This window comes from Hibiscus syriacus, unplaced genomic scaffold (genome assembly GCF_006381635.1).
Source record: "Hibiscus syriacus cultivar Baekdansim isolate YM2019G1 unplaced genomic scaffold, ASM638163v2 tig00110206_pilon, whole genome shotgun sequence".
NCBI classification, from domain to species: Eukaryota; Viridiplantae; Streptophyta; class Magnoliopsida; order Malvales; family Malvaceae; genus Hibiscus; species Hibiscus syriacus.
The window spans coordinates 721358-738914 of NW_024062627.1; the positions used below are offsets into that span (position 1 = coordinate 721358).

Consider the following 17557-nt stretch of genomic DNA (forward strand, 5'->3'; position numbering starts at 1 on the left):
GGAATGGAAAATATGACACAACCATCCTTAAGAAACGGTATACAAAAAGACAAATTCAAACCTAAACATTTATTATTTCCATTCTCTAAATTAATCTAGGGTGATTATACCATAAAAGCACATTCATTATCTGAACATAATTAAATTTTCGATTTGATGTAAAAAAAAATTATAACTCAGAATTAGGTGAAAATCCCTCAAGATAAATGATTAAGCATCCCCGAATATGAGTGATTCTAACCTTGATTACATCCATGATTAAACAGGCCAGTGATATTAACTGATTCTCCCCTGCTTCGTCCCTGTAAGTACACCGAAGTTATTACTTATTAGTGTCGCTGATGAGATAATGGATAATGAGAAAAGAAAACAGATCGAATTTATTATTCCATATTGTAGCCAGAAATACTACAAATTCTCAAATATGTATAAATATCTATTGAATGAACGAGAAAACAAAAGAATAAAGGCAACCAGAGAGAGGTTGTCTCGGTGGTACACAATTTCAGAACAGCAATGAACCAAAAGATTATAAATAATGCAGTTGCTTAAGAAATAATGGGAAATTTTTTTGGAATGAATAAACATGGATGACATCAGGCCGCTGCCAAGACAATTTGTGACTATATGATTTTAGTTGACTCGAGGATCCATCAGCAAAGCATGGGTTTGATATTCCATTCTCTTTTACTCTATATATATCATAAGCATGCGGCAACTTCCTAATCCATCTGGGGATCCAAATCATTCTCATTGAAAACTGCCACCATATGGCTGTTGAGAATAACCATTTGAGCCCATCATAGGGTTATAACTGCCAGGCATTCCAGTTCGTGGTTGCACGTGTGCTCCCTGTAACATTCCCATATTCATCAGCATGCCCGGATTCATACCCATGTTCATCTCCACTCCCATGCCTGGATTCATACCCATGTTCATCCCCATTTCCATGCCCGGATTCATACTCATGTGGTTCATCCCCATTCCCATAGGCTGTTGATTCATACCACCATAGCCTCCCAAACCCATACTCCCAACAGGACCATTTACCATACCCATCATACCAGAACCCACCATAGGAGTTGCTGGAGGTCTGAGAATGCTAGCACCCGCATGACCAATACCAGACCCCATAGCTTTACCCATGGTGACTGTAGACGTTACTGTACTCGGAGCAGGCTTTTCCATCCTCTTTTCCTTCCTATTAATATCATCAAAGTCAATCCCAATATCAGCCAATGGATTTGCTTTGGCTGCACGAAGAAAACAAAATAAAGTTAAATCCTGTAGAAGGTTTTCATGACATTTTTTACTAAGGGAAATATGAGTACTTACGTCCGGATATATTCAAATTGACCAGCCCCCTGCTTAAAGTATCAGCCCAAACCGCTGACTTAGGTTCAAACTTCTTATTTGACGACTGCGGAACTATATCAAGTTCTCCTGTTGGCAGAGATGTCTGTGGTAATATTGAAGTGATTGATCCAGGTTGCAAGAATAACCCACCTAGGACTTTGTTGTTATCATGTGCACTTGGTGCGTTTGTGGTTTGATTAGCACTCTGCGAAGCAACCGACACACCAGAACCATGCTGTGGAATGAAGCTTCCAGTGTTAACCTGGGCAGCTGGTCCAACAGGATTTTGAGGTTGAGCAGCCACGAGTGAACTAACAGGAGTGTTTGAAGCTACCTGAGAGCTCCCATTGCTGCTCTGTCCAGCAGATACAGAAATTTGAGGACTCATAGATGTATTATTCAAACTTGATTCCATTGGTTGGGCATATGCATTAGAACTTGCTTGGACAGGTTGGCAATGTGGGTTAGCATTTGGCTGTGTGAGTTGGCCGTTTGGGTTAGTATTTGGCTGTGCAGGTTGACCATTGGGATTAGCATTTGGCAGTGCTGGTTCTCCATATTGATTAGCATTTGGATGTGTGAGTTGGCCATTCAGATTAGTGTTTGGCTGTGCAGGTAGGTCATATGGATTAGCATTTGGCTGTGCAGGTTGGCCATATGGATTAGCACTTGGTTGTGCAGGTTGGACATAGGGATTAGCATTTTGCTGTGCAGGCTGGCCATTTGGATTAGCATTTAGCTGCGTGGGTCTGCCATTTGGATTAGCATTTGGCTGGGCAGGTTGGCCATTTGGATTAGCAGTTGACTGTGCTGGTTGACCATAGGGATTAGCATTTGGCTGTGTCGGATGGCCATTTAGATTAGTGTTTGGTTGTGCAGGTTGGACATAGGGACTAGCATTTGACTGCACGGGTTGACCGTTTGGATTAGCATTTGACTGTGCCGGTTGACCATAGGGATTAGCATTTTGCTGAATGGGTTGGCCATTTGGATTAGCATTTGCCTGTGCAGGTTGGCCATAGGGATTTTCATTTGGAAGTGTGGGTTGGCCATATGGATCAGCATTTGGCTGCGTAGGTTGGCTATAAGGATTAACGCTTGACAGTGCAGATTGGCCATATGCATTAGGACTTGGCTGCCCAGGTTGGCCATACATATTAGCACCTGACTGTGTCTCTTGACCATAGATATCTTGCCGTGCTGATTGGCTGTAAGTAGGTACTGGTTGAGAAGATTGGTTGGCTGGTGCTGAAAATGCTACTTGAGAAGCCACATCATATGCAGGTCCAGAAGGTGGAAGGATATCTGCTAAAAGATCACTTTGCTGATTTGGAGTTGATAGTTCTTGAGGAAAAAATTTGAAGTTTGCTAATGGAGGCTCAAAAGCAGAGACACTGGACTCAGAGTAAGCATCAGCAGAGAATGAGTCGCCAAAGTTGAAGTATGCAATTGTCGTGGATTTTGCAGAAGGCAGCTGAGGAACTTCCGGATTTTGATTCGTTGTACGCGGGAAAGTAGTCATGTATGTTGAAAGTTTTTGCTGAAACTGGCCTTCATTAGTTGAAGGAAAAGCTTTGAAAGGACCATCACCAAACGGATCATCAAAACCCTGTATCAAGAACAAAACTAATTTATCACTTTACAATAGAATAATGTCAATGATTTATTTAAAAATCATTGAAATCTACTGGAATTAAAGAACAAAGTTCATTGGGGTAAAACAAGGGGGAGAGGGGTGAAAGAGGGAGATATATGGGAAAAAGAAGAGAAAATAGAGCATATTAAACCAAATGGATGTATTCGTAATCATTTAGGCTTTACTTGGTTGAGTGGAAAAGTGGAAAGAAAATAAATTTTGAGCGTGCTTAGTAAGAAAGAAAATGAGAGATGGTCAATTGGTCATTTTCTATCCTCATTGTGTAAAACCAAATCATTCCAATTTGGAAAGAAAAGAGAATAATAGAAAATGTGAGAAAAATGTAAGCTGCTTCAAAACTATATATTTTTCAAAGCTTAATTTTCTTTCCTCTCATTTTTCAATTCTACCAAGCAATGAATGGAAAGAAAATACATTTTTCTTTCAATTTTTTCATCCTTCCTACCAAGCATACCAACAGAAGGAAAAAACATATCTTCCATTTTTCTACTTTTCTACCCTTTTAATTTTCCATCCTTCTTTCTTTCCACTCTACCAAGCAAAGCCTTAGTGAACACTATGAAACATTCACTGGTACGATTCTAAACCGAATTTCTTGTTATATATATATATTTTCTAAATTCATTCTAACACTTTTTATATCAACCTTCCTATATTGCTTTGACTCTTAACTTTTTGTCTGAGTATCCATTTAAGACACATATTCAAACATGCGTATGGGTTATGATCCTCAAAGAATACTACAAATACAAGGAAACTTAAAAAAATTATATCCATATCGACACATATTCACATCCGAGTCCGAGTAACATAGACCCGATCTATGCAAATATGCATGATATCAGTGGTTCCATAAAATTGCTTCATCTTGAACAATCCATGCTGTTTTACATGACGTTTAAACAAAGATACTTTGAAGAAATGACAGCACGCATGGCAACAACAGAACTGTATATCCACATTCATGGTTCAATCAATAGGCATATTATAAACAGGTGCAACGAATCCTTGCATTTGAACCATGCAAAAAAAATGAAGTTCAGCAATTAAACAAATCATGCCTACCTGATTGCCAAAATTAGATGTGAATTGATTAGCAGCAAAGGTGGGTATAGCATCAGAGGTTGAGCTGGCATCAGCCTCACTAGAAGGGATTGTAGGCGTAGTTGGTACGATAGCCAATGAACCGGATAGATCACCAAGTAAGTCTATTTCAGCATAGCTTGAAGCAGTAGGAAGAGCAGCAGCAATGGTGGGTGTAGCACTAGGAGCAGCAGTAGGGGCAGGGCCGGCTGTAATAGATGAGTAAAGGATAAAAAATAAGTTCCAACTGTAATGGATAAATGCAAGAGCATCTACAATTATAAATTGAAAACAGAAATGAAACAACAGATACTATCGAACTTAATGCTAGGAAGACTTGGAAATATACATTTGTGAATGTTCAAGTCAGTATCACTACATCAGCTGATGTTCATATTGGATAAGCAACAAGGGCACAGAATTCCAAAAGAAATGCAACTATGATCATCCAAATAATGCCATTGGAGCATCCAACTATAGAATTTACATAGGAATTTTGTACCTGAAACTGAACCACGTGGATCAAATTCATCAAAAGCCTCCACTGTTTGACCTGGAGGAGATGCTGAATGACCAAAATCAAAGGCTACTTGGTTAGGATTATTGCTATCAGAAGAAGCCATGGGAGAAGCTGCCGCTGAAGTTTCTCCATCCCTACCACGATCTCTTTAGTATGAACCATCAACTAGAAAGACAATTGCAAGCAACATGCATATGAAAATTTAAGATAGAAGGCAATACCTTTCTCTACGGACAGGACTCCTAGATTCACTTACTGTTTCTTCAAAACTAGGAGGAGCTCCAATATTTTTCTCAGGAAATTTTTGTTCAAGCTGCCTGCCCAAAAATGATTTCCAGAGAAATTTTAGAAACAAGAAAGCAATAATTGTTGTCTAAAAAAAAACATCAGCTAAGACAAGTTGAGAATGCATCCAGTCACCATTACCTTCCATCCTGATAATGATTATCAACTCTTGCACCATTGCCCCTACAGAGAAGATAGTCATGCTAATTATATGTTCTCCATGTCAAGCATCGAATGAAATTATGAGCAAACTATAATTAAAATTCAAATTGGAGGATATAAAAAAACACTAAATTAAGACATATCACTTGGTAACTGGCAACCGACAGCTCACTGTGATACCAAAAAAAACCATGGAAAATCACCCAAGTAAATGCACTATTTAAGTATCCTAATCTAGTGTACAAGAACATATTAATATTCACACCTTCCGCTGTGTATCCAAAAACATACATCAAAAAAATTTGAGACAATGGTAAAATATATGAATCAACAATATTAAATTGTTGTTTAAAGGAAACAAACACAGCAATATTAAAGGTCTCGAAAGTAAATAAAAGCATACCGAGATGAAGAACCATCATCATCAGAAGATCGGTCTCTATCTGAGCCCCTACTTCTTGCTCCATATTGATCACCCTCAACACTTCTACCTCTGTAGTCATTATCCTTGTAACCATCTCTGCTGTAACGATCTTCATAATCTCTTCCATAACGATCTCCATCATGACCATTTGAATCCCCATATCTGCTGTACCGATCATGATCTCTATAGCCATATTCTCTGTCTCTTCCATAAGCATTCTGATTCTCTTCCCTGCTTCCATGGTGATCGTTATTGTATCTGTCCCCATATCCCTCTGAACCTTGCCTATACATTCCACCTGCTGAAGTATTTTGGAACCTGCAACCAGTTACACATTATGGAAGAATTTTACATGTCCATTCATCTATGTACTCATATCCAGAACTAATTTCTGGGGCAAATTTTTATACAGATGACAACCATCATGAACAAGAAATATCATCGGAACTTACAGAAATGGAACTCAAATAGAGAAAGGAAGAATATTGTTTATATAAGTCCATAATCCTATTTCAGTTATATTATCTATTAGAATAGAGATATTGAACCACGATAGCAGAAAATAGATTCAAAATCATAAGTGGAAGATACAAAATAGGCATAAACCTTCATAAGAAACTATATTTGGCAGCCAAGAGAAAAAATTAGATGTCCACCAGTGAATCAACAAACAAGAAAACTCCCTAGATACCCCTATTGGAAAGAATGATGAAAATGCACCAGCACCTTAGAAGGAAAAATATTAATCAGTCTCAAATTAATTCTCCATGGACCTTGATATTAAAGACGTGCAACTGAAACTCATATGCACTACATATGGATGTCTCTGAACTGCTATGGAGCAACATATACAACATAACTTAACTATCCTACTATAGTAACGGGTGAAGCTATCACATTCCATAACCCAAACAAGAATTGAAAGTCCAAGTGTAAAGGGAAACTGCATTTGTATATGTATGTGCTCTTGATCACATGTAGTGACGGAACCAGGATTAAACATTAGGGAACACAAATATAAATTGTAATAGAATCAAAACAAAATGCAATAACTTCCATTACTAAAATAATTTCAAAATACATAACCTATCAAAATAGAATACATCACTCTTTCATGTCATGAAGGTCATCTATGAGTGAATTGATACACACTTCAATGAATTGATGTAAAAACTTTCATTGACCTCAATTCTTCGAGCTTTAATAATATTATTTATCAGCAATTTAAGTACTAAGATTCATACAAGTATTTGACGACTCAATTGAACTTGATGTTTCAACATTGTTTCTTTTGAAACGGCATCAATTGTGGATAGTTTTTATCTACAAAAAAAGTACATATATGTTTATATATTAAATATTAATATGCAAATGTAACCCATCAGATAAGCCGTATGAGATTGAAAAAATATTTAAATAAATTATTTTTAAAAATATAAAAAGTATATGAATAAAAAAGGAATTAAAATTGAAAATTAAAAATTAGTAAGAAATCATATAGCAAAGTAAACACATGATCAAATTTAAAAGTTGAAAAAAAAATACAAATGGAAAAAAAAGTAGACAACATTTGATAATTTTATTTTTTATTACGAACTACCGCTTGTCAATTTATAAGAAAAAAGGGAAAATGAAAACACATATATATCAACTTGGAGAGTGAAAACAATGAAAGTTTATCACAACTACCACTTGTCAGTTTATAAGAAAAAGGGAAAATGAAAAGCATAAGTGTATGTCAACTTGGAGAGTGAAGGCAATGAAATGTTTTGCTCAAAATAAAAATGGAGAAGACAAGGAAAGATTAAGAAGATAAAATATGAAAGAGTTTTTGAAATCCATCAATTTTAAAATTAAAAATTAGAGGGATCAACTTATTTAATTCAAAATTGACAAGGACTAATAATGATTAAACCCAAAAAGTTGGGAGGGGGGAGGGGCCCTCCCACCTCTACATGGTTCCATCACTATGTAATTGTCACGTCGAAAGAAAATATACTGTTGCAGACATGTACTTTTCGCATTGAAAGACATGTAAATGCCATGTTGAAAGTACACATACTCATGTACATATGATATTTAAAACTACACAAAATACCAAAACAAGTAACAATTTCGCCAATAATCGTTATAAGAAAAAACTTATTGGGAGTATGGTTCAGCAAAGCAAAGAGATTAAAATGTAAAGGCATTTTTGCTTACTCACCTGTCCCTGTTAGACACAGCCTTTTGTCTTACTTCAATTACTCTTTCATTATCATTTACAAGGACCAAAAGGCTTTGAGATCTTTTTCGGACATTGCTACCTTGGTCTCTTCCACTGGAATCAATGTACAGAAAATCAGATAAAGTCTGCAACATAGGAAATACTTAATTAGACAAAAACGTTTAAATACAGTGAGCTGCAGATTATCATCAATATTGAATGCAAAATTTCTATATAGCATCAAGAAACCACAATTACCGTTATTAGATATGTATGTCCTCTTATGTCATCTACGACTCGCTCTGATCCATGTGCAACAAGGTAGTCCAAAACAGTCAAAGCCTGGGGCACAACAAAGCAAATACCTTATAACATTGGTATAATTCTTTTCTTTTTTTGGCCAGAGATGACATTGGTATAGTTTAGCATGGGGGAGTGGAGGAAAAGTAAAATCTATACAAAGAGAACAAAAAGCAAAATAAAGTACACAAAAATGTGCAACATTTTTAAGAGTTAAATGAGTTTTAAGACAATCATTTTCTAAAGTTGCAGCAACCAAATTGATAATAAATGCAACATTGCAACTGACCCCTCAACATAATACTGACCTTGTATACATGACGCCAATTTTTTCCAGTGTCATTCATACGTTTCCACAGTACTGCCATGATTATCTGGTATTCAGGACTGCATGAATATTAAAAAAAGAAATAAATGAATTTTCATGAGACAAAATAATAATGAAAATCATAGATATTTCACTAAATCTTACAAATTTCTTGTCGCCAATGCAATATCTGCCAGAAGTGATCCATGAGGACCCCAGGACTCATTGCTAGTGGCATCAAGAACCTGAAAGACAAAAGGAAATAATATATATTATTTAAAGCTGAAAATCATATTTTAACAGTATAACAAGAATATTGTCACTGTCGAATTGATCATATTCGTTGAGAATGCAAGTTTATCAATATATATTTAACATCGACTTTTTAGTTTACAAAAAAAATGGATGTGTATGATCTACATGAATAGAACATGAAAAATGATGATCGGATTGTAAAAACATTAAATGAATAAACAGTTATGAGAGTGTGTAAAACTACTTTAGTTTTATGTTAGTGCAAGCTTAAGATATATATTAGCTCTCAAATGTGGACTAGTTTGTCCACAAAACATGCAAATTTATATTGGTCAATACACATGGTGGAAATTAAAAAGATATTAAAGATAACTTCAATCAGGTGGGCTTATTTTTTATGTCAACTGCCTTGCAAAAACGTGTGCCTAATCAAATTGGCCTCGCCTGGAAGGGTCCAAGGTGCTTTGTTGTCCAGTAAGGCACAAAGCATAGGCTCACCTAGGGACACGCCTTGAAAACACTGCTACTTAATCAAACTTGAGAATGCATTAACATGGAAAATTTGATCCTTAAGTAGATGTAAGTATCAATCCTTTAGTACCCTTCCATTGAGAGCTCCCAACATTCACTCAAAGGTTTAAAATTGGCTGCAACAGGCAACCACAAGATGCTTGACAACTTATATTACGATCCTCTTCTAACAAAACTAGCCAACTGTCCAACCTCACTCCACATGGTGTTCAGTTGAGAAGTGTCCATATGTAGGCCTCTGACTGGTGAAGAACCACTCCTCATATAACATAGATAGCCATCAAGCTACTGTTCCAAAGACTTCATTAACCTTATTTTAGTTCTTACGCTTTTCTTTTTCCTGATAAGAATATCAATTTGATCCCCTCACTGTCATCTCCCCATAATGCAGACAAATAACATTAAACCTTGCAACTATCTGAAAGAACTCCCTTCACAAATGTGCACAAGCTGGATTCCTCTTATCACCCCACTTCTTTACCTTCCCTAAACTAAGTGTGTTGCTTGTTCTTCCTCTCTAGGCCTCTCCGTTTCCATTCCATTACTAAGATATGCAGAATTATAGAATCATCATTTTAATAAATAATAATGGAAGGAACTCACTTTTTGCAACTAAAATGCAGGTCAATGTCATTCTTAGTTTATTATCTCACATAGCATATCAACTAAAACAATATTTAGCTAGTCTAGTAACCCAGCCAAAGGAAAATGATATTCTGCTTCACACTACTGATCAATAGATACTTCCATCATGCATAAATTTACTTTAACGTACTCATATAACAGTGAAATTGCTAAACCATATTCTTACCGTCAACTAAACTAAAGCAATATCCAGCTAGTTTAGCAAATCCCCAGACAACGGAAAACTATACTCTGCTTGACAATACTAATAAACAGATACTTCAATCAAGTAAAAATAACTTTAACGTACTCAAATGGACTGTGAAATTGCTAAATAATATTCTTACCTTTTGCTCTATTCCAGGAACTTTAAGAACTCTCTTATTAACTCCTCTCTTACTGCGAAAAAAACAAAGGAAAAAAAGAACATTTAGCCACTGGTTATAGCAGATACCAAGGAACAGGAATAGAACAAATTTATTAAAAAACAAACTAACAATAATCAGATTTCCTAGATAAATTCGCTACCAAGGAATTGCTTTACACTTTTCAATATTCAAAAGAAATTCAGATATATTATCATCATAGGAGAAATTCCTATCTAATAATACACTTACAGGTCTCTAACAGTTTGACCAAAAGCTTTCTTCATCGTTCCCTGCTTTCAAAATGGACCAGCTCTGTCACATAAGAGAGAGAACAGGAAACATTAGATCTTGAAAGACTTCCAGGCTCCACAACGGAATAAAATTATAAGCATCAGAGCGTGTAAAGCTCGAAACATTGCAAAGAAATAAAAGCCAACGGATTCGAAAGAATATTTCAAGATCAATTACAGGAACCATAATCAAATCAAATTCGCATAAAAGTCCAATTACACGACACTCCAATTTATAAATAAATTAAAAATGGGTTAATTTAATAAACTAAAGAAGCTAGCCAGCTTGGATAAAAATCTATATACGATAAATATTTCTGACAGATCACAAGTCCTACTATTAAGAATCTTAGCAATGAAAAAAAATTGATTGAACAAATAATGTAAACCATAAGAATCAGAAAAAAAATCACCAGTCATTCATCATGAACATTTTAGAACAATCACGAATTCTAGAAGAAAAAAATCAAATGAGCTGAAATTAAACTATAATTAGAGAAATAAAAATTAAACAATAACATCAAATTCAGAAATCCGACAGCAGTAAAATGTAACGAATCAGATCTAAATGAGATGGGGGGAACGAAAATAAAGAAAAGGTTGAAACCTGAACCTTAGCCTGATTGAATCTAAAACTGAAACCGCAGATCTGAGAGCAATGCTGAATTTTTCTTTTTCTAATTATTAATTGAATCGTCGTCGTTCGAGAGGAAAATCACGAAGAGTTCTATCTCCAAACAAATTGATGCGAAAAAATAGTTAACGCAAACCAAAGGAGAAAGAGTGAGAAAGAAATATGTGCGTTAGTGTTTCACATAGTGATCACTTCAGAAGTTGGTGATGAGGGGTGCTTTGTGATTTTTACGTGGATTAAATTAGCTGGTAGGTTCCTATATTATCGGATCAGTTCATATTAGTCCTTGTAATTTAAAGTGAACTAGCTATGTTAATCTCAAAATTATACAGGTGAATGATAGTTTTGCTTTGGTACAATTATAATTGATTTTTTTTAAAATTTTATATGAATAATTTTATTTTGATTTAATTTTATATTTTCTAAAAAATGTTTTCCTAATTAATAAATGTAAGTAATGGCCTATGCAATAAGTAAGCATAAAATAATTATAGACATGATTAGAATTAGCCGTTGATATAGACAATTGTTTGAGTCGTTTATATAAACTCAAATGCTGAATCAAAATAGAAAGGATAGTATATAATTGCAGTAAACTAAATTTTATAAATTAAATTACATATTAAATTAAATTTTATGTATAATTTCGAGATCTATACCATATAATATATGTATCCATAATTAAAAAAACAAACTGAAGATAAAACGGATTGAGCATTCAATTCTATATTCAACCAGTTTGAACTATATGATTAATTAATATTAATCTATAAATTCACTAAAATAAAGCTCAATAATAATTATAAATGTATCTAATTTTAAGGTAGTGTGAAATTTCAATTATATCCCTAAACATGTAATGATGATATAGACTCTTGTTAGAAGATCTTATATTGTATTAAGGTTTAATAAATTATTTGTATGTTAAATTATATATATTATAAGGTTTGAGAACTTATTGTTAGCTTTTAAAGTTTTAGGTTTGAGTATCTCTTATGTCAGAGATGTCAGTCTTCATTGTCAAAGGATTAAAAAATTTCAAAAATATATTACTTTATATTCATCCTAGATTTAAAATATATATATGAATGTATTATTGAGTTACCATTTTTTTTTTTGAAAATTTTATTTTCTAACTTTTAATTTCGTTATTGAGTTATCCCAAAATCATTAATAACGTTTAAAATTTCAACAATTAATAAAATAATTGACATTGTGAAGATTTAGAGAAAAAAATTATATGTATTACCGAGTTACCATTTTTTAAAAGTTTTATTTTCTAACTTTTAATTTTGTTATTATCTCAAAAATCATTAATAACGTTTAAAATTTCAACAGTTAATAAAATAATTGACATTGTAAAACTTTGATTGGGGTGTGGCTTTGTTACTAAATGATGTATTTTACCTCTCAAAAAAAATTTATTCAGTTTGGTCCTAAAAAATATTTTATCTTAAATTAATTCTTATTTATTTCTAAAGTATATAATTAAATCAAATATTTATTACTATTAATAATATCATTTTATCTAAATGTAATATTATATAAAAATGAAATAATTATGTCTAATATTATATAATAAAATTATCATATTATATTCAATATTAAATAAAAATAAATTTAATTAATGAAAATAAATAAAAAAATAATTGTAATAATAAACATATATATATATTACAAGTATATTTAAAATCGTATATGTATTTAATAAAATTGTCTCGCTGATTACATCATATATTTTGTTCTATTCTAACTGAAGTTCTACACATATAATTTGGTAAATAATATCAAGGGTAAACTATGTATTTAGTGACCCAACTATCAATTTGGTTTTATTTTTGTTAACCAACTATTTAAAAAAAATCATTACTAACTTTGCATTTTGGCCACTCGCCGTTAAAAAATTAACGGCGATATTGTCGTATCATCATAAGGTAATTTTATCGAATAGTGATAACTTTTTAACGGTGGGTGAATAAAATGAAACCAAAATGTAGCATTAGTGATAATTTTGAGAGAAAAAATAGTTAAGTGATCAAAACGAAATCAATGTGATAGTTTGATGACTAAAAGCATAGTTTAATATAGATGCAGAGCCATGTTGAATGTAATAACTATATTCTTTTTATATCCGATTGCTGAGATATTTACTCAAATTTTAACTTTATGAAACATTTAATATAAGATTAAATTAAAATTATCCCCAAAAACTTAAGTAATAAAGAACAAATTATTATGTCACAGAACAATATTTTTTCCCGGAATAATTAGTTTAGTTTGTTGAGGTAGGCAACTAGCTAGACTTAACTAGTTTACTTATTGTGAAGAATTTATTTTAGTAGATGAATATTTTTAATACTCAGTTTAATTCAATTGATTCAATGAATTATTTCAAATGAAACATCCATTCATTTTGTCACAAGATCGTAATAAATATATCATCGAATATTGAATATATATATATATGAGGGGTATTTGTGTGATTTTAAAATATCTACACATATCTTACCACCGAAACTGTAATAATATATGTGTATTTATCGTCTTTCTACTAAGATCGTATAACTATAATATTAGATGACCACATTATTTTTTTTAATTGTCACTAAGATCACATAGATATAATATTTTAGTGTTACTATGACCACGATTTGATATATCAAGTATGTATATTATAACAATAGACATAAAGGCCACAAATTATTATACATATGCCACTAAGGCCAATAACGATACCATTAGATCAATAAAGTCACTCATTAGGGCCTTAAGCCCATAGACTCGTTCCTTGCATTTAGACCAATCCTAGGTTGTTGTTTAGTTCGATAAGGACATTATCAAAATCTTAATCTTTTAAGTGTATTTCTAATATCTTATGAACTAATACCTTGTACTAAACTCGATTGGATATCCACACTCATATCCAAACTTAACAAGGCTCGTGGCCTAAAACAACCAATCGGTACCAATACTAAAATATGTCTCAAAGTGAATTTTATGAAAATAAGTGTAAATACTCTCACCAGTATAGATATTATTCATATGGGTATCGATACTCACGTTGAATATCATTATCAAATTAAGCTTTAAATTGCAATAAAACGATATCGTTTTGGTGTGACAATCATATATGTAATCGTTAGTCATGTCATCGTTCCGTTATTGACTTAACGACCGAATAACATAAGTAAATGTAAAATTAAAGTTTAATGCTATAATTAATAAAATTAAAAATTTAACGATATAAATGAGTCACCAAAGAAAAATTAGTGGTATATGGTATAATTTACCCAAATATGTATTTTATGTTTCAATAAATATTAAAGCTTTTTTCCAGATTTAACGAGTAAAATCGCAAAAGAAGTCCAAATAATGTAAGAGGAACATGTTGCTTGTCATGCTTCGATGTCCAATTGTCCATGTTCCGTTAAAAAGAAGGGGGGAAAAAAAGGAAAAACACTACTAAAGTAATAGCACTATAGAAATAGAAAGAATCCCATAATAAATACTTATTATTTTTAATAATAGAAATGAACCCACTCCATGCGTCATATGTCTTTGCCAGCTTAGCTTCGATCACTAATTCCACCATATTCCATTCCCTTGTTTCTCTCGCTCTCCGCCCTTTCTCCTCCAGTCTTAACTCCGGAAATCCGCCATGTCGGACGACGAAGGAGGCGGAGAAGACTACCTTTTCAAGGTAGTGATAATCGGAGACTCAGCAGTTGGCAAATCCAACCTCCTTTCACGCTATGCTGGTAATGAATTCAACCCGCATTCCAAAGCCACCATTGGAGTCGAGTTCCAGACCCAAAGCTTAGAAATCGATGGCAAAGAAGTTAAAGCTCAGATTTGGGACACAGCTGGTCAAGAAAGGTTCCGTGCCGTCACTTCTGCTTATTACAGAGGTGCTGTTGGTGCCCTTATTGTTTATGATATCAGTAGAAGAACCACCTTCGATAGTGTCGGTCGCTGGCTTGATGAACTCAAGAGTAAGTTCCAGTCTCTTAATTTGTCTTGAACTTTGGTTTTCCTATCGATCTGGGTTCCTTATGTTGGCTAGGTTTAAGTATGGCTTTGCTGCTTCATTTGGAACTTTTGATGGCTTATATGTATGTCTGTTGGATGTGAATTGGGGAATATCTTTTTGGTGATATTGAAAGTTTAACTTCAGGATTTGGGATCAAAAAGGAGTTTATAAGAAGATCCATGAATATATTTCCTTTTTCCTTTTTCAGGAGCCCATCTCGATTTGTTCAATTGGTTGGTGATTGTGGGGTAAAGTGTTAGATCTAATGCTGTAGTGATTGTAGTTTAAGGCTAAAGCTTGGAGAAAGCTTGAAACAGCTATAACAAGATTCACCCATAAGAAAATAGGGAAAAAAAGTAGGTAAGTGTACAACAAGCTGTTGATCAAGGTGGTTGCAGCCTCACTAGTTAAGAATTCAAGTTCAATCCTTGAGAAATTGAGTTGTTTAGGCCAAAATTCGATTTAATCATTTAACTTATTTGATTGCTTATTGTTTTTTTTTTTGAAGGAAGCAATCAATGTTATAAATTGTTTGATCCTAGGGGCTAGGAATACATATTGGTTAAGATAAATACAAACTACTAAATATGACGAGAATGTGATCCCATTTTAATTGATTAATTTAATTGGACTATTTCTTTGTTAAAAGTTGTCCACTTTGAACCACTAAGGTACACTCTCTCAAAAGAGTCCATAACGACAATAGCTTATCTCAAAAACTTTGCGTGTTCGTTGCTTGTAGTTGTTTTTAATTCTTAGCAGTCATGTGATTGCCTCGGTGAATGGAATGTAGATGGAAATTGTCAACTTTTTATTGCAGTGTTATTCCACACACTTACACCACGGGGTTGTGGAGAAGGAATAGAACTAGAGTGAGTGTCGGATATGGGTATGTGTCCTAGACTGGTTGTTTGATTTTTTTTCTTAAAATCGTTTTCTGTGCACTTGGTAGATCCTTGAGGGGCCGTATCCCGTGTTGCTCATGTTTAGATATACATCAGGCACAAATATCGGATATGGATAATTTGAGCAGAAAAAAAAGAATCATAATTATATAAATACATACATTCAGAAGTTGATAAGAAATTCGGAGAAAAACTTTCCCATTCAAATGATTGAGACTAGCTAGAAGAGTATCTGGATATGATTCAAGACATATAAATTAGTTGCCTTTCCTTTTCATCCTCATTTCCGTATTTTCAAACGAAAAAGTACTTCCGGGATCAAACATGACACTTATTTACTTGGCCAACGCATTCCATTCTTTCTTATATTTTCTCGTTGGACTTCTAATGGTTTACTGTGTATTTGATTTCATATTTGCTTTATAGTTCGGAAATGTTAAGGTATTTTCTTACTGAAAACTTCTCTACAGCGCATGCTAATACGACCATGGCAAGGATGTTGGTTGGCAACAAATGTGACTTGGAAACTATCAGAGAAGTGAGTGTTGAAGAAGGCAAAAGCCTAGCTGAAGAACAAGAGTTGTTCTTCATGGAAACATCAGCTTTAGATTCAACAAATGTCGATAAGGCTTTTGAGATTGTTATACGAGAGATTTACAATAATGTCAGCAGGAAGGCCCTGAGCTCGGATACTTGCAAATCCGAATTATCCATCAATCGGATATCCCTTACAAAGAGTGAAACTGATGGATCAAAGCAAACGGGTAGTTTTTCCTGCTGTTCCAGGTGATCTTATACATTTTAGAGAAAAAAGTGTACAAGGTGAGGATTCCCCATGGCGTGTTTAATTTATTTTGGTCGGTTGATTTGCTGTTTTTATTTTTGGGTCAATGGATGTGTTTTGTTGAGGGATTCTTTTGTTACTGAAAACCATATGATATTGCATAGTTTGAATTACTGTTTTCTGGTTAATGAAAATTGTATGAAGCCGTAAATGAAGAAGGCAGCCATCTTATTTCACATTTATTTAAAATCTGGATGTAAGTGTTGGATATATAAATGTCAAAACCTTTTAAAGTTGATTTATTTATTCATGTATTTGAAGGATTATATCTTTGTACTCTCATCTGATTTTGGCAAAGATATTTCAATAAATGTTTGATGATTTTTGGATTATGAGGAATTCATAGGTAGGATTGGGATATCAACAGCTTAAATTCTTACTATTTGATAAATTTATAATACAACCTGAAGGTAATCACTTGCGGGGATAGCTCAGTTGGGAGAGCGTCAGACTGAAGATCTGAAGGTCGCGTGTTCGATCCACGCTCACCGCAATTCGTTTAAATTTTCCTTCTGTTGTTTTACCTGATACAGATTCTAATGGGCCTGACCTAGAAGCTGACCCAAATATCAATGGTCCATAACATCCGCCTAATACTCGGAAAATATATTAACAAGAAATATAAGTTTTTATATAATTATTTCTTAAAAAAAACCTCGTAACAAAGAACCTTTTCGCTCTTTTTCATTTTATCTCAAACTAACTATTTTTAGTTTTTTTCTATTATAAAAAAATTCAATTATTATTTCATCATTTTTATGTCATTTTAAATTTTA

The 17557-nt window shown here is 33.5% G+C and overlaps 2 protein-coding genes and 1 non-coding gene across 3 annotated transcripts; 2 read left to right on the forward strand and 1 right to left on the reverse strand.

The window, feature by feature from the left end:
- Positions 1-360: 360 nt before the first annotated feature.
- LOC120219394 (clathrin interactor EPSIN 2-like) lies at positions 361-11149 on the reverse strand. Its single transcript, XM_039216212.1, has 14 exons — positions 10982-11149; positions 10328-10390; positions 10058-10109; positions 8466-8545; positions 8302-8380; positions 7952-8035; positions 7694-7839; positions 5467-5805; positions 5043-5084; positions 4838-4933; positions 4599-4750; positions 4079-4305; positions 1336-2965; positions 361-1253 (listed from the first exon to the last, which is right to left on the reverse strand). Exons 2-14 carry the CDS (start codon positions 10360-10362, stop codon positions 751-753), a joined length of 3465 nt encoding a protein of 1154 aa, XP_039072143.1. The 5' UTR covers positions 10363-10390; positions 10982-11149; the 3' UTR covers positions 361-750.
- Positions 11150-14573: 3424 nt separating this feature from the next.
- On the forward strand, positions 14574-16894 carry LOC120219393 (ras-related protein RABA5c-like). The gene is made up of 3 exons (XM_039216211.1): positions 14574-14622; positions 14653-14994; positions 16408-16894. The coding sequence occupies exons 2-3, from the start codon at positions 14661-14663 to the stop codon at positions 16725-16727; spliced, it is 654 nt and encodes a 217-aa protein (XP_039072142.1). The 5' UTR covers positions 14574-14622; positions 14653-14660; the 3' UTR covers positions 16728-16894.
- Positions 16895-17201: 307 nt separating this feature from the next.
- TRNAF-GAA lies at positions 17202-17274 on the forward strand. The gene has a single exon. It is a non-coding gene; the product is annotated as a tRNA-Phe (tRNA).
- The last annotated feature ends 283 nt before the right edge of the window (positions 17275-17557 follow it).